Consider the following 22,226-nt stretch of genomic DNA (forward strand, 5'->3'; position numbering starts at 1 on the left):
TTTTTTACTTCCTGGTTTTTACGTTCCACCAGCCCCGCTGATTGCGGATGACGTGGCGTGCTGTGCTCTAACCCAAACACAGTAGTCTTTGTAGTCTTTGGAGACAAAGGCTCCGCCTTTAATGGAGTGTAAAATTTTGGGTGCACCAGCTACAGTAATTATGTCAGTAATAGCATTTGGCGAGTGCATTTTCTGAAACAGTTTTTGTGGGGGCCAGCCAGCAGAAGGAAGTGCATCCATCTACACAAACGAGAACATGTCTGTATCCCAAAGACGGGGGAAGTGGTCCAATAAAGTCAATAAAGAATTTTCCCATTGGCTCATCAGCTTTCACAGGAGCCAATGGTGGTGGTTTAATTAGTGATGACTTATTGGTTAAATAGCATAGCTCACAATTTGCCATGTATGTTTTACAGGCCTTAAGCATGCCAGGCCACCAATATAAGGGGGTCAATTTGCAGAATGTTATTCTGGCACCACAATGTGCTTGACCTATGCCCTCATGAGCTTCTTTTACAAGCTGTTCTCGTTTGTGTCTCGGGGGTACTTCTCGGTTTCCCTTGGGCAACTTAACTAGCACAATACCCGTAGGGGTTTCTGAGTAAAAGTACTTTGGTGGATATCCTGGTGGATTCTCTTTTGTTAGGTCTAATAGCTGAATCAGTTCCTCATCCTGATTAGCTGCCCACTCTGCCCTAGTGATTACACTAATATTGGCAGGCCCCTCTCGAGGGGGTGTCATGCAGACCGAATGTTTTGCTTGTTCGTCTGCAAGACTATTTCCTTTTGTGTGTACTGTCCCAGCAGTATGCCCATTTACGTGAATCGCCTGACAATTCTGTTTCTCCATCCTCGAACAGAGAATATCTTCCCACAATAACTTATGTTTTATGGGTTTACCCTTATGATTGGTAAAATTTGTTTGTTCCCAGAAAACTAGATCTTGGTTCTATCCTCTTTACAATAGTCATTATCCATACTGACTAATGTGGGTTTAATAGGGTCTGCATTTTCTAAAGCATATCGTAGTGCTGCGGCTTCAGCATATTGAGCTGTCTTATGGCCAAGGGGTATTGATAGTAATTCTTCTGGATAAAAAGAATAGGAATCTCGAAAAGTCCCTACTACTATCACCATCCCAGCTGAGGATTGTTGGGATGTGCCTTTTTTAATCGTCATTGATGATCCATCAAAAATTATTACTTGGTCTTGTGGAGGTGTAGGAATAGGATTATTTCCCCTAATAAAGCAATCATTTGAATTTCCTAATAAAAAGACGTGGCCAATTCCGACAGGGTTTGCCATTTTGTCAGGACCTAACCTCGATTAGGGTTTAATATGAACTTTATAAGAAATCTCTAGACCTCAATGGTATATTGAGGGAGTTCTGATTTAAGTTCTACAAGGCCTGATCAGGGACTTGTCGTCTCTAGAGACTTAAATCTGGGTCTTAGTACCACTGTCAGTAAAACACTTCCTCTATACTTAACAATCTACAAGATGGATATTGATATAAATATAAGTATAGGGTTCTGTATCAACCGGTTAACACACACGTTGGGTGCCTACTGAAGGGATAATTACTAGTCCTAGCCCCTTTAGGGCTACCCCAGATCAGCCGTATTCCCTAGACATTCACTTTCAACTAAAGTTTGTGGTAGCCGAATCCTAAAGACACTTAATTGGGTCTAACGGTCCAGACTATCTCTCCCTAAAGGAAAAGAACAATCTGAAAATGTTACCATCCTCCAGATAGCACTTTTAATAAGTTTAGCTAGACTGTAACGTTCCGGATATTATGAGGGTCTGGAAAACTCCACCAGAATTCTGCAACTCCTCACCAAAGAGTGTACAGAAATTGAGTTTGCGAGTTTGATACAGAAGTATTATGTGAGACAATTCTAAGAATATATAGATTTATTGTAGAACTGACATGTAATTTACAGTTGATAAGTCAATCGCAACATTAACAGTTCCAAAAAGAGAAATCTTACAATTCTATTATCAGAGATCCTTACTCTCAAATCTTAACTTCGCTACAGTTTTACAGTTCTTAAAGTTTATTCAGGATATCCACCAAAATCAAATCCAGTACCTTTGATCCCCGAGGTACAAAGAGTTGTAGACTTACAGAGCCTGCCTCTGAAGCGGAGAATCGCTTTGCCCCTTTACAGCGAGTCTATTATCCTATTTGAGAGTTCAATATTTATACACTTTTCCAGTGGTATTCCCTTTAAGGTTTTCTGCTGATGTAAGCTAATTATCTCTAGTCATTTTTCTGCTGACTTCTGCAATTCTTTGTCACCTCAGCTGGTAGCAACACAGAATCGTGTCTCTCCTCTAGGTATTCTAAGCTTACCATTAAAAATGGTGTAACAGCGGGTGCATTTTATTTGATGTAATTTTTACTAAGGCCTTCTGTTTGTGCCTCTTTATGAAGTGTAAATTAGAACACCTTATACAGGGTGAACTATTGCCTGTTCCCAAAGTTTCAGACTGTCAGGAGCCTTTAACCTTCTGTTTCGTTAAGGTTATTGATTCAGTGTCAACAACTATCTTATCTCTATAGCCAGAAAGCTATCACAGTTTTTCCATAGCTGGGTTTCCCACTTTGTCATGTTTCTAATAAGGCCAGGATTCTTTCATAGAATGGTGTCTTTTTCTGAATAGGTTATATGGCTTATTCCTTCAGATTCCTTCAGCTTCAGATTCTGCTCTGTGAGATTTTTAAAGGGTATTCATAAATAAGAAATAATAATTAGTAAGTTTCTGAAATTCTTCTACAATATGTCTGTTAGTTATTTAGGAGGAAAACATAAAAACATAGAAGATAGGAGCAGGAGTAGGCCATTTGGCCCCTCGAGCCTGCTCTGCCATTCAATGCGATCATGGCTGATCATCCAAGTTCAGTACCCGGTCCCTGCTTTCTCCCCATACCCCTTGATCCCTTTAGCCTTAAGAAATATATCGAACTCCTTCTTGAATATATTTAATGAATTGGCCTCTACTGCCTTCTGTGGTAGAGAATTCCATAGGTTCACCACTCTTTAGGTGAAGAAATTCCTCCTCATTTCTGTCCTAAAAGGCCTACCCCTTATCCTTAGACTGTGACCCCTGGTTCTGGATTCCCCGAACATCGGGAACATCCTCTCTGCATCTAGTCTGTCCAGTCCTGCCAGAATTTTATAAGTTTCAATTAGATCCCCTTTCATTCTTCTAAACTCCAGCGAGTACAAGCCCAATCGACCCAATCTCTCCTCATACGTCATTCCTGCCATCCCAGGTATCAGCCTGGTGAATCTTCGCTGAACTCCTTCCATGGCAAGAATATCCTTCCTCAGATAAGGCGACCAAAACTGCATACAATACTCAAGATGTGGTCTCACCAAGGCCCTGTACAACTACAGCAAGACATCCTTGTTCCTGTACTCAAACCCTCTCACTATGAAGGCCAACATACCACTTGCCTTCTTAACCGCCTGCTGCACCTGCATGCTTACCTTCAGTGACTGGTGCACAAGGACACCCAGGTCTCGTTGCACTTCCCCTTCTCCCAATCTATTGCCATTCAGATAATAATCTGCCTTCCTGTTTTTGACACCAAAGTGGATAACCTCACATTTATCCACGTTATATTGCATCTGGCATGTTTCTGCCCAATCACCCAACCTGTCCAAATCATCCTGTAGTTTCTCAGGATCCTCCTCACAGCACACACGCCCACCCAGCTTTGTGACGTCTGCAAATTTGGAGATCTGTGTTCACCAGCAAAGTTGCTGGTGTTACCGCAACTGCAGTTAACGGCCGCTGGAAATGGCTGCAACACTAACCGAGTGAAATTGGTCTGGGGGCATGGAGATAGGTGGCACAGCGCTCACCTTCTGTGCAACGCCGTCCTGCTGGCTTGCTGGCTCCAGTTACCGGCAGCGCAAATGGGGAGAGCAGTATGGCGGCCACCATGGGAACTGCCACCAACCGGTGAAAGAGTGGCAGCCGCCATTTTATCGCCATTTCATGGTGCTACGGAGTGGCGCTCAACACATGAATTTCTAGCCCTACTTAGTAAAGTCTTAGAAATCTGATGTGCAATGTTATTCGTCCAAAATTATTTTCTGTGCATCAAATCAATAATTTTTGATTCTCTGTGTTCCAGAAAAGTATTATTGATCAGTCCAGACTAATAAAAAATATTGGCCCAGAAATTCGGGTCTCCACGGGTGAGTACGCATGGGGTACTCACCCGTAGGCCGAATGGAAGTGCCGGTTTTCTGCATGCACTGCGCATGCGTGGGAAACTGGCACTTCCGATCCTCTGATCGAAGGGGTTCAGAGGTTGAACGCGCGCGCAGGAGAGACAGCGTGTGCGCTTTGAACTTAGTTTTTTTTTGCAGGTTTTCCCGGGATCGTAAGCCTGCAGGATTTAGAAATGTAAAAAGCAGGCGTAAGGCCTGCTTTTTACAAGGTAAGTGGTCAATTAATTAAAATTAAAACATTTTTTCCATAGGTTTATTATTTTTAAATACTTTAAAGCAAGGTAAGTTTATTTTTAGCCCCGTTAAAATATAAAATTATTTTTTTCAAAAATTTAAATTATTGTTTAAAATAGTTATTTAATGTAATTTATAGTTTATTTAAAAAGTGTGATTTAAAAAAAAAAATTATTTGAAGGTTTACTGCTATTTTGGGGCCCGTAGTATTTATAAGTCTTGACAGGTCTTCCTGTCAATCTTATGAATGGGCTTTTCCCTCCTCCAATTGGCTGCCCATGGCTCACGTGATCCCAGGGGACGCATCGCACTAACTGCGCCCCTGGGATACGCAAGCACAGCGCGCCGGCAGCTGGGCCAGGCCCCGGAGCGGAATTCCCAGAGCTCAACAGCCGGCGCGCAAGGTAAGTGCAGTTCGGGGCTTACACCCGCGGGAAGCCCCGACCCGAATTTCTGGGCCATTATTTCATATCTCAATACATGATTCTTTCACATCCTCAGAGTCTACATTTGAAAATACCTTCATTTCAGAGGAAATGGGAAAGGTGACAGTGATGATGAGACAGTGACAATGTGGAGCACATCACTGCCCCTGTAAAAGGGGTCCAGAGAAGACATCACACTTTTGGCAGTCTCCTCCAAGGGACCATCTCTGGAAGCTAGCATGCAAGACAGTCTCTAAAAAAGACAGTGAGAAATCAGCCACAATGGACAGGTCTTTCATAGCACAGCGCACACCCAGAACACACAGGAAGAGGGCACTGCCTAGATACCTCATGCCATTCAAAATACCTTGAAACTGTTCAGTCAGGCTCAGTCTATGTGAAACCCAACACACAGTGACATGACAACATTGTATCACATTGAGCAGTTTGGCTGGGCATGGTTACCAGGGCAAGTTGGATGTGTGGTTAATCTGTTAGCTACACTGGTTCAAACCAACAACAAAGTTTTGTTTTAATCACTTCTTGGTTTACTATTGTTTTCTCTGCTTCATGACAGTTGCCCAATCACATTTTGCTGCCTCTCCACGTCCCTATCTATAGCTCTTACAGCTCATGTGACCTTTTTTTAACCCTTCTTGTCCCGTTTTCATTAAAATAGTCAACCGACTGGTGCTACTTGAATGTCCTAATTATGTTCTCCACAAAAGTGTTGCAAATGCAAACATTTCCTAAGTGTCCATTCAGGACAACGCACGTCTATGAAAAAATGATTTGTTTCCCATGCTGGGCCATGCAGCAAGTTTGGAGAACAATATTTTTATTGCTTCATGATGAATCAAATTGTATCAATACGATTTAAATACTTATATTGCAAATCCTGCGAGAATGAAAAAAGAAAGTAAACATATTAACAAATTTGTCGAATTAATACAATTTCCTCGCAGTAACTTGCTCATCAACGTGACGGGCAACATCCCAACCTTCTCTGCAGAATAAAATATACGCCATTTGAATGATGGTATTTCCGATACACTATATTCACTGCTTTTTGCCTCTTGGCTGGGGGTCAACTCTGATCTATTGTTAAATTCGCAGTTTTCCTGACAATCTCCAAACCTATGTTGCCAGATGAGGTCGGAAATGGTTGACGTTAAGATTGTATTGTTATAATGAAAGAATAATAATAAAAATGGTCTTCAAAGAAAATTCTCCTGAAATGTAGGAAAATGCTTTGGTTACAATATCTTGATAGTAGGAGGAACAAAACTAGTGCAAGAGAAACAAGTAAGTGTGCAATCAGAATGAAGTGACCTCCTTTACCCTTGACAATGCCCTTTTAAAGTGTGCGTCTTCCAGTTTGTGTGTGTCAGGTTGATTTGTGTCAGCAGCGAGCGGCTCCTCCCTCTCGCTGGGCTGTCATTCACTCGCACTGCTACTTATTGCCGGGGCGCCGCTGCCAGTCTCTCCCTATTCACTCGCTCGGCCCTTCTACCTTGAGGCGCGGAGCAGCCAGCCCGGTTGACCATGGCTTGGTGGCGTCTTTTCCTGACCTGCTCGGCGGTGTGGGGAGCAGCAGCCTGGGCGAGGGCAGCAATGCCCGCTGATACTCCCGGAGCCCGCTCCGGTTCCGACTCGGTGTCCGAGGGGCTCCTGTTCGAGTATCACCTCTACGATGAGCTGCGCGACGCCCTGGTTGGTGTCTGGCTCCAGTGCCCCAGCATCAGCCGCATCTACACGGTCGGCAAGAGCTTCGAGGGACGGGATCTGCTGGCCATCGAGATGACGGACAATCCCGGAAAGCACGAACCGGGTAATTGACGCTGAGGCCAGGGCAGAATAATCCATGCTTGCAATTTCAAAATCAGCTCATGAAATAAATTGGTTTATAAGGCATGAAAAAATGAAATGATTAAAGTCTTATTAAAGACTGCAATAATGAAAGTAGTAATGAGTGAAAATTATATTCCACAGTTTTCATTGTATGGATTGCTATCTCAAAGGTTTTTTTTGTACTGATAATTGGTGAAGCCTTATTTAAATATTGCAGAGAGTGGCTGTAATACGCTGAGCTGCAGGGCTGACCATTGCTGGGTCTCGGCCCCTTCTTGTTTTGGAATACCATGACACATTTGTTAAGGTTGTGCCGTTTAATCTCACCATCCTGAAGTGTTTTGTTACCTTTCGGTAATAACTGGATTTTTTTTGAGTCGAACGGATGGAGTTTAGCTGACGGGCGAATGACCTACCTCCCTGCACAGCGGCTTCTGTCTGCCACCTGCCCGCCAGTCCGCCCGGAAGAACCCGCATCACTTCAATGCAATTCCCTTTCACTGTTCCAGCCAATTTTTGTTTAGTCCTGGTTCTGTTTAATGGGCCATTACACCTTTTGAATCCCCCCCCCCCCCCCCCCCAACCCAGATTCAGTACAGAGTGAAGCCATTCAGCCCATCTCGCTTAACCTTCCATTTTTAAATGACTGCTGTTAAACCTTTCTAAGGTAACACCATTTATATTGGCATCCAGAGCTTGCACGGCTGTTGCATGCACGGATTAACCATGAGATGTCTGTGCTTTTGAACATGTAACAAAAATGTCTTTTTGTTTGAGTCTCGTCGGAGGTGGGAGAGTTCTCCATTATTGCAGATTAGGCTCATTCCAGGTTATAAAGACGTGTGGATTGATATCTGATATATAATTAAACAGATCCAATTGAATCGCCTCAGCACATTTTACACTGTAGGCTACAATATATGATCAGGCTGCAGTTGCCATGGAAACTGTGCTCTGGTTTTAGCCTGAAGAAGAACATTATTTTCACAGCCAAAAGACAGATGTGCATTGCATAAATAATGTCAGCATATTCCAAATAACTGGGATGTGTTTCCTTTATGAAAAGGGTTATATTTACAGTAAGAAATGCACAAACCACCAGGCAACAATGCATTGAAGGTGGGTGTGTGGTATAACGGCCTTTCACAGCATCCCCTCGGGCATGGACGCAGTTTGCAATGGAAGTATTGTTTGGGGATTGAGTTTGTTTTAAATATATGATGGAAACTGTTCACCAAATCTGTAACATAAGAATGTGATTATTTCAGGTTCAGTTTTGAGGAATGATTCTGCTCCTTTTGAAAAATGCCCACAACATTACTTGGAAATGCCCCAAATACCTCCGCTCATTTAAAGAGTGAAAGTTATCATCCCTGTTAGGCCATTAAATCATTTTTGAAGGGCAGGAGAAGGGGCTTTCTGAAAATAATCAGCTGGAAATTCCACCTATTGGTATTTTGATCTATTCCCTTGTCATATATAAATTCACACAAGAACGTGACATTTATGTTGCAGGGAGGGGGAGAGACTAAGAGGAGAAAGTTGCTTCGTGGCATAATTTCTAACTGTAAAATGTTATGTTAACTGGAATCCTTGTTTGAAATAATGCATTTAATTAATAGTGTTATTAATGTTACATTATCTTAAGTCCAAGTGATTGTAGTAAATACAGCATCTTGCAACACTGCTGTTAATGGCATAGCAATCCGTAGCTGTGCATAAGGTTCATTTTCAACTGGAAAGCAAAGGTACCTTTCCAAAAATAGGAATGTGACCTTTCAGAAGTAATCCAATTTAATAAAAGTCTGAATAGAAACACATGCAGCCTTTATGCTGCCTGCTGTTTGGTGCTCATTACTGTGCAATTGGAGCAGACATCTGATTCATGTTAATAATGTAGATAGAGGGAGGTTTTCAGCTTTGCGGTGCTGCTGAGAGTGAAGCACGCTTCAGGTCTCTCTGGGTTTGTTTGCATTGATGTACAGAGATTCTCATTAATTGTATGAAGATTATGAGCATTCACAATGCCATCTGCATTTCGCTGATCAATACCTTGTGTGTTCCCAAAAAAATCTCCTGGACTGGCTGCAATTGGCGAATGTTTCCTGCACAATACTCATACCCACATGGTTCCATTATTGTTCCCAAATGGTACCTAGCATGGCCGACATGTTGAGGGATGGATGTAAACTGTAACATAGGTTTAACAACTAGTGAAGTGCTGCAGGAGTGTAAAACACTGGCAAACAGCTGTTTATGGTTTAACAGTTAAACAGTAAAGGGCTGTGAATGAATGAATTGAGCCCAGCACAATATGTCTTTTGAGCGCTGTCTTTCCTGTGCAGATTGCTAAATGTTGACTATATTTCACATCAGAACATGTTTGATATATTGAGAGTACTTTATTCTTGACAAGGTACTGTAGCAACTTAAATAATGATGTGTCTGTATAAGGGAAGCTGTAGTGGTGAAAACTGCACATTTCTGAAATACACATTTACTACCCTACCAAAATAGGTCAGGTGTTGAGGACTATTTGCCACTTGTGCACAATTGCTCTGTTACCATAGTGTAAGAACACCTGCAGCTAATTTGTTACGAATGCAATATCAACCCTGTTCAGTTTGTTTTCTTTCTCCTCCCCGCACATATTTTCTATTAAAATAACTGGCAAGCCAGAAATAAGGACGTACACTCACTAACCATCCTGTTGGAAATGTTAGTCAATACGAGGTTTGCATCTTCCCAAATGTCTATAGGAAAAGCTCAACAAGCCTTGACCTTTTCTTGGAGGGAGGAGAAAGGCCATTTAGAACACTCTCAAGTTTACTGAGGTTGGACAAACTCATTGCATACATATGGCAAGCAGATTGGTGAGTCAGGCTCCCTCGCGGCTTCAACTTTGACCCCAGAAATATCAAGCAAGTACGCTCAAGGTGTGTGTGTGTGTAAAACGTATTTTCCGTCATGTTTAATTGTGTGGTGCGAATTTATCATTGATCTTAAAGAATGATGCAGGTGAAATTCATCTTGAATGGGAGTGCAAAATGAGCGATGGCACAACAGCAGCCCGAAAATCAGATGGAGTGTAAAATGGGCTGTCAATGCGCTATCATAGTCATAGAGTTATAGAGTTTTACAGCACAGAAAGAGGCCCTTCGGCCCATCGTGCCTGCACCGGCCATCAAGCCCTGTCTATTCTAATCCCATTTTCCAGCACTTGGTCTGTAGCCTTGTATGCTATGGCATTTCAAGTGCTCATCTAAATGCTGCTTGAATGTTGTGAGGGTTCCTGCCTCTACCACCCTTTCAGGCAGTGAGTTCCAGATTCCAACCACCCTCTGGGTGAAAAAGTTTTTCCTCAAATCTTCTCTAAACCTCCTGCCCCTTACCTTGAAGCTATGCCCCATGGTTATTGACCCCTCTACTAAGGGGAAAAGTTCCTTTCTATTTACCCTATCTATGCCCTTCATAATTTTGTACACCTCAATCAGGTCCCCCCTCAGCCTTCTCTGCTCTAAGGAAAACAACCCCAGCCTGTCCAGCCTCTCTTCATAGCTGAAGTGCTCCAGCCCAGGTAACATCTTGGTGAATCTCCTCTGCACCCTCTCCAATGCAATCACATCCTTCCTATAGTGTGGCGACCAGAACTGCACACAATATTCCAGCTGAGGCCTAACTAGCATTTTGTACAGCTCCATCATAAGCTCCCTGCTCTTATATTCTATGCCTCGGTAAATAAAGCAAGTATCCCATAAGCCTTTTTAACCACCTTATCCACCTGTCCTGCTTTCTTCAGGGATCTATGTACATGCACACCAAGGTCTCTCTGATCTTCTGTCCTTCCTAGGGTCCTACCATTCATTGTATATTCCCTTGCCTTGTTAGTCCTCCCAAAATGCATCACCTCACACTTTTCAGGGTTAAATTCCATTTGCCACTGTTCTGGCCATCTGACCAACCCGTCTATATCGTCCTGTAGCCTGAGGCTTCCCTCCTCGCTATTTACCACTCCACCAATTTTCGTGTCATCTGCGAACTTACTGATCATACCTCCTACATTCATATCTAAATCATTAATGTACACTACAAACAGGAAAGGACCCAGCACCGATCCCTGTGGTACACCACTGGACACAGGCTTCCAGTCACAAAAACAACCTTTGACCATCATCCTCTGCCTCCTGCCACTAAGCCAATTTTGGATCCAATGTGCCAAATTGCCCTGGCTCCCATGGGCTCTTACCTTCTTGACCAGTCTCCCATGTGGGACTTTGTCAAAAGCCTTGCTGAAGTCCATGTAGACTACATCAACTGCACTACCCTCATCCACAGACCTAGTCACCCCCTCTCAAAATTCTATCAAATTGGTTAGACATGATCTCCCCCGAACAAAGCCATGCTGACTATCCTTGATTAATCCTTGCCTCTCCAAGTGGAGATTAATTCTGTCCCTCAGAATTTTTTCCAATAATTTCCCTACCACTGATGTTAGGCTCATTGGCCTGTAATTCCCTGGTTTATCCCTACCACCCTTCTTGAAAATGGTACTACATTGGCTGTCCTCCAGTCCTCTGGCACCTCCCCTGTGGTCAGAGAGGTTCTGAAAATTTGTGTCCAAGCCCCTGCAATCTCCCTTGCCTCACACAGCAATCTGGGATACATCTCTTCTGGGCCTGGGGATTTATCCACTTTTAAGCCCGCTAAAACCGCTAGTACCTCCTCCCTCTCAATACTAATTTGTTCAAGTATATCACAATCCCCCTGCCTGATTTCTATGTCTACATCGTCCTTCTCCATAGTGAACACAGATGCAAAATATTTATTTAAAACCTCGCCTACACCTTCCGGCTCTACGGCCACTTTGGTCCCTAATGGGCCCTACTCTTTCCCTGGTTATTCTCTTGCATAGAACCATAGAAGATAGGAGCAGGAGTAGGCCATTTGGCCCCTCGAGCCTGCTCTGCCATTCAATATCATAACTGATCATCCAAACTCAGTACTCTGTCCCTGCCTTCTCCCCATATCCCTTGATCCCTTTAGCCTTAAGAAATATATCTAACTCCTTCTTGAATATATTTAATGAAATGGCCTCAACTGCCTTCTGTGGTAGAGAATTCCACAGGTTCACCACTCTCTGGGTGAAGAAATTCCTCCTCATCTCTGTCCTAAATGGCTTACCCCTTATCTTTAGACTGTGACCCCCGGTTCTGGACTCCCCCGCCATCGGGAACATCCTTCCTGCATCTAGTCTGTCTAGTCCTGTTAGAATTTTATAAGTTTCAATGAGATCCCCTCTCATTCTTCTAAACTCCAGCGAGTATAAGCCCAATTGACACAATCTTTCCTCATATGTCATTCCTGCCATCCCAGGTATCAGTCTGGTGAATCTTCGCTGCACTCCCTCCATGGCAAGAACATCCTTCCTCAGATAAAGTAACCAAAACTGCACACAATACTCAAGGTGTGGTCTCACCAAGGCCCTGTACAACTGCAGCAAGACATCCTTGTTCCTGTACTCGAATCCTCTCGCTACGAAGGCCAACATACCATTTGCCTTCTTAACCGCCTGCTGCACCTGCATGCTTACCTTTAGCGACTGGTGCACAAGGACACCCAGGTCTCATTGCACTTCCCCTTCTCCCAATCTATTGCCATTCAGATAATAATCTGCCTTCCTGTTTTTGCCACCAAAGTGGATTACCTCGCATTTATCCACATTATACTGCATTTGCCATACGTCTGCCCAATCACCCAACCTGTCCAAACCATACTGGAGTTTCTCGGCATCCTCCTCCTCAGCACACGCGCCCACCCAGCTTTGTGTCGTCTGCAAACTTGGAGATATTACATCTAGTTCCCTCGTCTAGATCATTAATATATATTGTGAATAGCTGGGGTCCTAGCACTGATCCCTGCGGTACCCCACTAGTCACTGCCTGCCACTCGGAAAAAGAGCCGTTTATTCCAACTCTTTGCTTCCTGTCTGCCAGCCAGTTCTCTATCCAAGTCAGTACCTTGCCCCCATCCCATGTGCTTTAACTTTACACGCTAATCTCTTATGCGGGACCTTATCGAAAGCCTTCTGAAGGTCCAAATACACCACATCCACTGGTTCTCCCTTATCTATTCTACCAGTTACATCCTCAAAAAATTCCAGTAGATTAGTCAAGCACGATTTACCTTTTGTAAATCTATGTTCACTTTATCTGATCCTGTCACTGTTTTCCAAGTGTTCTGCTATTACATCTTTTATAATGGACTCTAGCATTTTCCCCACTACCGATGTCAGGCTTACCGGTCTATAAGTCCCCATTTTCTCTCTACCACCTTTTTTGAATAGTGGGGTAACATTAGCTACCCTCCAACCCATGGGAACTGTTCCAGAATCTATAGAATTTTGGAAGATGACCAGCAATGCATCTACTATTTCTAGGGCCACTTCCTTAAGTACCCTAGGATGTAGATTATCAGGCCCTGGGGATTTATCGGCTTTCAATTCCCTTAACACCATTTCCCTACAAATACAGATTTCATTCAGTTCCTCCCTCTCATTAGACCCTATGTTCCCGACATCTCTGGGAGGTTATTTGTGTCCTCCTTTGTGAAGACAAAACCAAAGTATGTATTTAATTGGTCTGCCATTTCTTTGTTCCCCATTATAAATTCCCCTGATTCTGACTGCAAGGGACCTATGCTTGACTTCACCAATCTTTTTCTCTTCACATATATATATATATATATATATATAGAAGCTTTTACAGTCAGTTTTTATGTTCCCAGCAAGCTTACTCTCATACTCTATTTTCCCCCTCTTAATTAATCCCTTTGTCCTCCTTTGCTGAATCCTAAACTGCTCCCAATCCTCAGGTTTGCTGCTTATTCTGGCCAATTTATATGTCCTCTCCTTGGATCTTATGCTATCCCTAATTTCCCTTGTTAGCCACGGTTGAGTCTCCTTTTTTGTTTTATTTTTATGCCAAACCGGGATGAACAAATTCTGTACCTCATCCATGCGATCTTTAAATGTTTGCCATTGCATATCCACCGTCAAACCTTTAAGTAACATTCCCCAATCCATCCTCCCCAACTCGCGCCTCATACCATCGTAGTTTCCTTTATTTAAATTCAGGACCCTAGTCTCTGAGTCAAATACTTCACTCTCCATCTTAATGAAGAATTTGATCATATTATGATTGCTCCGCCTCAAGGGGCCTCACACAACAAGATTGCTAATTAATCCTTTCTCATTACATAATACCCAGTCTAAGATGGCCTGATCTCTAGTTGGTTCCTCGACATATTAGTCCAGGAAACCATCCCGTATACACTCCAGGAATTCCTCCTTCCACAGTATTGTTACTAATTTGATTAGCCCAATCTATATGTCAATTAAAGTCACCCATGATAACTGCTGTGCCCTTATTGCACGCGTCTCTAATTTCCCGTTTAATGCCATCCCCAACCTTTGCATTACTGTTTGCATGTCTATATACCACTCCCACTAATGTTTTCTGCCCCTTGGTATTTCTCAGCTCTATCCATACAGATTCCACATCATCAGTGCTAATATGCTTCCTTACTATTGTGTTAATCGCCTCTTTAACCAGCAACGCTACCCCACCTCCTTTTCCTTTTTGCCTGTCTTTCCTGAATATTGAATACCCCTGGATGTTGAGTTCCCAGCCTTGGTCACCCTGGAGCCATGTTTTTGTAATCCCAATCATATCATATCCATTTACATCTCTGCGCAGCTAATTCATCCACCTTATTACGAATGCTCCTCGCATTAAGACACAAAGGCCTAGAAATTGAGGTTGCGCTGCGCCGGGGCTTAACGCCGGAAATTTAGCGCCGGTGCTAAGTCGCGCTGTGCGCGCCAAAAATTCAGTAGCGCCGCGCCCAAACGGCTGCCGGCGCTACTGAAGGCTGTTTGCGCCTGAAAACTGGCGCTATGCGCCGCATTGCGGCGCTATTCCGGCGCTGCGGCGCCCGATGCGGTGCGGCAGGCTCGGGAAGTGCAGGCCTCCTCCTTCATTTAAGGAGGAGCTGCCTGCACCCGCCCGCTGGCCGGTAAAATCTTCACAAAAATGAGCCCGGCACCTCGGGGAAGTGCCGGGCTCGCAGCCGAGAAGCATCTGTTCCGCGGGGGTGGGGGAGTCCGGGAAGGGAGGTGCGGGCCGGCGGGAAAGCGGCCGGCCGCCGCTCCACCTTTATGCGCCGGCGCAAAGTCGTGCAAGACTCTGTTGCCAGAGTCTTAGTTGCGGCTGCCACGGGCGAGGCGGCCGCAACTGAATTTCGGCGCTGGGGCCCGTCACCACGGCAACCGGGACGCTGCGCACACCGATGACGTCATCGGTGCCGGCGCAGCGCTACCGGTGTAACGCCGATGTTGGGCCCTAGTCAATTTCAAAACCGGCTGCAAGTCCAGCGCAATGCCCTCTAGCGCCGCAAAATGGGCGCTAAGCCCACTCAATTTCTAGGCCAAAGCCTTCAGGCTTGCTTTTTTAACACTCTTAGACCTTTTAGAATTATTATTTACTGTGGCCATGTTTGATTTAAACACTGCCTGCCACTTTTGCTTTTCTCCTTCCTGTCTTTTGCTTCTATCCTTGTTTCCCATTCCTCTGTCTCCCTGCACAGGTTCCCAACCCCCTGCCATTTTTGTTTAAACCCTCCCCAACAGCACTAGCAAACACTCCCCCTAGGACATCGGTCCCGGTCCTGCCCAGGTGCAAACTGTCCAGTTTGTACTAGTCCCACCTCCCCCAGAACCGGTTCCAATGTCCCAGGAATTTGAATCCCTCCCCCTTGCACCATTCCTCTAGCCACGTATTCATCTGAAATATCCTTCTATTTCTACTCTGACTAGCACGTGGCACTGGTAGCAATCCTGAGATTACTACCTTTTGAGGTCCTATTTTTTAATTTACCTCCTAACTCCCTATATTCAGCTTTTAGGACCCCGTCCCGCTTTTTACCTATATCGTTGGTACCTATATGCACCACGACAACTGGCTGCTCACCCTCCCCCTCCAGAATGCTCTGCAGCCGCTCTGAGACATCCTTGACCCTTGCACCAGGGAGGCAACATACCATCCTGGAGTCTCGTTTGCGGCCGCAGAAAAGCCTATCTATTCCCCTTACAATAGAATCCCCTATTACTATAGCTCTCCCACTCTTTTTCCTCCTGTCCTGTGCAGCAGAACCACCCACGGAGCCAGGAAGTTGGCTGCTGCTGTCTTCCCCCAATAAGCCATCCCCGCCAACAATATCCAAAGCGGTATATCTGTTTGAGAGGGGGATGGCCACAGGGGACCCCTGCACTACCTGCCTGCGCCTACTACTCTGCCTGGCGGTCACCCATTCCCTTCCTGCCTGTGCAGCCTTTCCCTGTGGTATGACCAACTGATTAAACATGATATTCATGATGTCCTCAGCATCGCGAATGCTCCAGTATGTATCCATTTACAGCTCCAGCGCCACAATGCGGTCTGCCAGTAGCTGCAGCTGGATACACTTCCCGCACACATGGTCGTCAGAGACACAGGAAGTGTCCCTGATTTCCCACATAGTGCAGGAGGAGTGTACCACAGCACCGAGCTGTCCTGCCATGATTTACCCTTCAATTGATTTGATTTAAGTTAATTTAAATCAATACCACCAATTACACTACAATTAAATGATATACTCAAGGGCCCTTGGTTACTAGCACTAGAAACTATAACCACAAAAAAAATAAGACTTTATAAACTATGGCCTAGAAATTAGCTATAGCCCCGCCAGCTCGCTGGCGGCCAGAATTTACCGCTGGGCGCGGAGCCACTCGCGCCCAGCCGATATTCAGTTTCAGCGCCCAAAGTCGAGGACGGCCGCTGTTCAAGGGTGTGGCCGCCCCCGCTTGGGGCGCTGAAACTGAATATCGGCGCACTAGTGGCCGCAGCGCCACCCGCAGCGGAGCGGCAGGCTGCGGTACTGCAGGCCTTCCTCCCTCTCTCAAGGGGGAGGTGCCTGCAGCAGCCGGAGCCCCGATCGCGAGTGCCGGCAAAAGAGCCCGGCACAACGGAGAAGTGCCGGGCTCCCGGAAACCAGCCGGCAATGCCGTGGGGGGGGGGGGGGGGGTGGGTGGAGGAGGCTGGGGAAGGAGGTGCGGGCAGGCGGCCGCCGAAAAAGCGGCCGGCCGCACCTCCACCTTAAAGCGCCCCACTAAGGCTGCTGTACGGACCCGGTCTCCGAATGTTATTAGCGGCCGCCACGGAAGAGGCGGCCGCTACTGAAGATGGGGGTCAGGCCGGTGTCGGGGCGGTACCGGGGCGCTGCGCACACCGATGACGTCATCGGTGGCGGCGCAGCGCTAACGGCTACCACCGCAATTAGCGCGTCAATGAAGTTCGCCCGAAGTTTGCAGACTGGCACAGAAGCCCTCTTTGGGCGGTAACTCGGCGCAAAGCCCACTGAATTTCTAGGCCTATGAACCTTAACTGTCAAACTATAGAGTAGTATTGCCCTTAATATACTTATAAAACACCTTGGGATTTTCCTTTCTTTTGCCCGCCAGTGTTTTTTCATGCTCCCTCTTTGCTCTCCTTATTTATTTTTTTAAGTACCCCCCTGCACTTTCTATACTCCTCTAGGGCTTCCTCTGTTTTTAGCCCTTTGTATCTGCCAAAAGCCTCCCTTTTTTCCTAATCCATTCTTGTATATCCCTTGACATCCAGGGTTCCCTGGGCTTGTTGGTCCCACCCTCACCCGTGGATAGGACAACTACCCAAGACAAGTTTCACCACCCCCCCCCCCTCTCAGAATCACAGTATTATGTATTCTGTGATTCTAGTTATATTCCTATCTTTAACTGAAACACTTTACCATCACCTGGAAGCTAAATCTCTTTTGGTTATGTCACTCTGTGTGTATATGACCCTGTAAATGTCATTGAATATTTTCCATGTGATAATACATCCAGAAATAGGGGAAGTAGCAAATATTTTCATGGGTGATAAATTATTCAGTGCTGGTATGAAAAAGTACAGTCATTAGAAATCAGATAGTAGATTATTGTCACCTTTCGAGATTTTTGACCATTTATCCACAGAACAGACTTGGAAAAAAGCGTAACTTTTTACTTTTAAGGCCCTGTATTTAAATCAAAATGAATTCATAAATGTTTTTTAAAAAAAAGGTTCTGAGGAAGTAGGTGGTTAAAATGTTAATGGATTAAGCTTTGATGTTGTTTCCCCATAGACTGTAAATAATAAGTAAATTTTTAGCCTGTCTTGGTAAATAATCAACACCTTGCACCCACTGGCCACGATTTTGCCAACCGAGGTGGGTCCGGGGCAGCCGGGATCGGTGTCGTGGTCCCTGCCTACTGCAGCCCACATTCTCCACGTGATTTTATGTTGATTGGGCTTGTTAAGCCTGCTCTGCAAGGTTCCCAGCCAATTAAAAGGAAGCAGGTCTGATGACGCCAGTTTCCTTAAAGGGATCATGCCCAAATTGATTTTGACTGTTCTGCAGGATTGAGGTGCTGCAAACACTGACAAGCACTGCACAAAGGTGCACGGTGTGGTGATAGTTACCCTCCACCCCAGTAGGGGGTGACGGAGGGTAAATAGAGAAAGGAAATAAATAAAGAAGCCTCGTGTTGATGGCTGAAGGAATACATCCCGTGTCCGTGTGTCCGTGTGTTGAGTACATTACATGGTGACAGAAGTGGCAAGTACCCGAAATACCCTTGTTAAAGACTGTCCGCGTCAATGGAACTAACTTTCCCAGTGAAACCAGTCAGCTCCCGGTGAGTGAAAGTTTACGATACGGGTGTAGCATAGTAGCTAGTTACGCCAGGACGGAGATAAACAAGAGAGACTGAGAAAAAAATGTACTTACCCCACGTTGCTTACTATCATGGTCACTCAAAGTCCTGCATTCTTTCAGATTTCTCCCCCCTCCGAATTTGATTTTACACAGCCGGAAGAGTGGCCGTTGTGGCTCAGCAGATTTGAGCGCTTCAGACAGGCTTCAGGCCTTGATAAACAGTCACAGGAAAAACAGGTCAACACGCTATTACATTCCATGGGAGCGGAGGCTGAAGCGATCGTCCGGTGCAGGAATATTACGGCTGATCAACTGAAAAGCTATGACACAGTTAAAATGGAGTTGTCTAATCATTTCATCCCGCAGAGGAATTTGATATTCGAACGCGCAAGATTCCATAGGCGCGTGCAGGAGAGAGGGGGATCGGGTGATAGCTTCATCTAAATGCTATATGAGCTCATAGAACACTGTGAATATGGAGCTATGCGGGACGAACTAATTTGTGACAGATTGGTTGTTGGACTAAGGGATCTTAAACTCTCTGAAAAATTACAGATGGATCCAGACCTCACGGTTGACAAAGCAAAAACACAGGTTTTCCAAAGTGAAGCAATAAAGAAACAGCAATCAATGCTTCGGAAAGATAGTAATGAGGAGGAGGAGTCCATTGAAACCATAAGTGCCCCCCGACAATCAGCCCCCCAAAAACATTTTTCTACCAAATCAAGACAAACTGACTCACATGAATATGTACAGGGGCCTCGCACTGGAACTCAAACTGGAACACATTTCCAACCACAAAAGCGGAGTTGCAGATGGTGTGGCCGGAGTACACACAATAGACAAATCTGTCCAGCCAAAGATGTTAGCTGCAGGAATTGCCAGAAAAAGGGACATTTTGCTGCAGTTTGCCGATCCACACCTGCGGTTGCTGAAATATCAGAGGACGACGACAATGAGATAGCGTTCCTGGGGTCAATTGGAGATGGGCAGGACCAGCCGTGGACCATCACCCTAAGCCTGTGTGGTCACATGGCTGAATTCAAACTCGATACAGGGGCTGATGTCACTGTCATCTCGGAGTGCCTCTACAACGATCTAGGTCAAGAGGCTCTTCAGAGCACCACTAAGATTCTTCAGGGGCCTGGGCAAGTCCTGTTGAATGTCAGAGGAAAATTTTCAGCTACCCTGACTCGTGCTCCACGGTCTACAAAACAGGACATGTATGTGGTACGCGGTCTACGAACAGCGCTCCTCGGTCGCCCTGCCATCATTTCCCTGCGTCTGGTGTCCAGGTTGGACCCACAAGTAGCAGAGACAGTATCTACGGACCTCGAACGGGAGGTCAGACAGCGGTTCCGCAGACTGTTTCAAGGCATTGGGCGACTGCAAGAGGAGTATCACATTCGCCTCAAGCCGGATGCTAAACCTTTTGCTCTCTCTACACCCCGACGTGTCTCGCTCCCCCTTATGTCCAAAGTTAAGGAGGAACTCACCCACATGGAGCAACTGGGGATAATTGCAAGAGTTGAGGAACCCACAGCCTGGTGCTCCTGAATGGCTGTAGTCCCAAAACCCAACGGAAAAATCAGAATCTGCATAGACCTAACAAAACTCAATGAAAGTGTCTGTAGAGAGCTGCATCTCTTACCCTGCGTAGAGCACACACTGGGGCAGCTGAAAGCTGCAAAGGTTTTTACAAAGCTTGACGCTCAATCTGGTTTCTGGCAAATACCCTTGTTGGAGGAGTCAAAACGTCTCACCACGTTCATCACGCCATTCGGACGTTACTGTTTCCACAGACTGCCCTTTGGAATATCCTCCGCCCCTGAGCATTTCCAGCGCCGCATGTCCCGCCTCCTTGAGGGACTTGATGGTGTCTTATGCCAAATGGATGATGTGTTGGTGTTTGGCGCAACCCAAGAACAGCACGATCAGCGACTTTTTGCAATTCTCAGTAAACTACAGTAAGCTGTACTCTTAACTCCAAATGTGAATTCGCCAAAACACAGGTGAAATTTCTCGGCCAGGTCATCGATGGGACCGGTGTCAGAGCAGATCCTGACAAAGTCAAGGCCCTCGCACACATGGCCGCACCAAGGAATGTATCTGAAATACGCCGCTTCATGGGCCTGGTCAATCACTTGGGCAAATACATACCCCATCTAGCCGATAAAACCAAGCCACTCCGGGATCTCCTCAACAGGCAGACCTCATGGTATTGGGGACCCCAGCAGTCCCAAGCTTTCGCTGTGATAAAGACGGAGCTAACCACCCCGCCAGGCCTTGCACTCACTAAAGTGTCAGCTGATGCCTCATCGTTTGGCTTGGGTGCAGCCCTTTTACAAAAGAGACCTGACACTGACTGGCGCCCTGTAGCCTATGCTTCACGAGCCCTTTCAAAAACAGAGCAGCGCTATGCGCAGATTGAAAAAGAGGCCCTGGCCATTACATGGGCGTGTGAGCGCTTTAGAGACTTCCTAATAGGCATGACATTCCAGGTCGAAACATATCACAAGCCCCTCCTTACACTATTGGGATCTAAAAACCTGGACGAGTTGTCCCCCCCGCATTCAGTGCTTTCGGATGCGACTCATGCACTTTCACTTCACTATATCACATGTGCCAGGGAAGAGCCTAGCAACTGCCGACGTCCTCTCCAGGGCTCCCTACCAGCCGTCGGTGGATGATTCCCCTGAGGTGCAGTGCATAGAGAATTATGTACACTCAATACTCACTGCACTGCCCATTACCGAGAAACGCCTGGCTGCACTTCGTCAAGAACAGGAAATGGATGATCTACTTCGTCAGGTTTTCCCATACTGCCGTGGGGGCTGGCCAGATCATGCGAAACTTGACAACGCTCTTAGACCTTATGCGGCCGTTTCAGGTGACCTCACTATTGCACAAGGATTGCTGCTACAAGGGTGCCGGTTGGTCATTCCAGCATCAATGCAGAAAGACATTCTGGACAAACTGCATGATGGCCATCAAGGGATCACAAAATGCAGAGCACGAGCCAGGTGTTCTGTCTGGTGGCCTGGATTAAGCGGTCAACTACAACGTAAAGTACAACAATGCCCAGGCTGGCCCAACCTCCAGAATTTTACAGACAAGGACAAACAATCTAAACTAAGGAAATAGGCCAACTTTAACAGTCGCCACAGAGCTAAGCCCTTGTGTCCACTCCTTCCAGGTGACTATGTGTGGATACGTGACTCCCGCAAAAGAGGCATTGTGCAAGGACAGGCCAACACCCCAAGATCGTATCTGGTTGATATCCAGGGCCAGATTGTTCGCAGGAACCGCAGACACCTCGCACTTACCCAGCAGCCCCCAGACGCTGCTGATGAGCCTTCCATTCCCGATGACTACAATGGGGATGCGGGTCCTGGAACTTCTCCACCTACAGGGGATACCCCACCTCCATCGGGTTCCAGACGATACCCTGAAAGGGTCCGCAATCCTCCTTCATACCTCCAGGACTTTGCAACATGAATAGCTTAAGAACCAAGACACCTCATTGGGTCAGAATAATACCCAAGGTACTTGGTGGAGGGTTCAGGCAGTCACCTTGTCCCTCCAAGCTTACTCTGCTTGCATTATTCGTATTTCTCTTAAAAAAAAAAAAAAAGAAGAGATACATTGT

General features: G+C 45.8%; 1 protein-coding gene across 1 annotated transcript in view; it reads left to right on the plus strand.

The window, feature by feature from the left end:
- Positions 1 to 6,351: 6,351 nt before the first annotated feature.
- cpe (carboxypeptidase E) overlaps positions 6,352 to 22,226 on the plus strand; it is a 217,502-nt gene continuing 201,627 nt past the window's right edge. The window contains exon 1 of the mRNA XM_085962005.1: positions 6,352 to 6,743. Within this exon, the coding sequence (XP_085818131.1) occupies positions 6,458 to 6,743 (286 nt within the window). The 5' untranslated portion in view covers positions 6,352 to 6,457. The remainder of the gene's footprint in view (positions 6,744 to 22,226) is intronic.

The sequence above is a fragment of the Somniosus microcephalus genome, chromosome 2 (assembly GCF_052327205.1).
Source record: "Somniosus microcephalus isolate GS21.2 chromosome 2, FLI_Smic_1.0, whole genome shotgun sequence".
Classification (NCBI taxonomy): domain Eukaryota; kingdom Metazoa; phylum Chordata; class Chondrichthyes; order Squaliformes; family Somniosidae; genus Somniosus; species Somniosus microcephalus.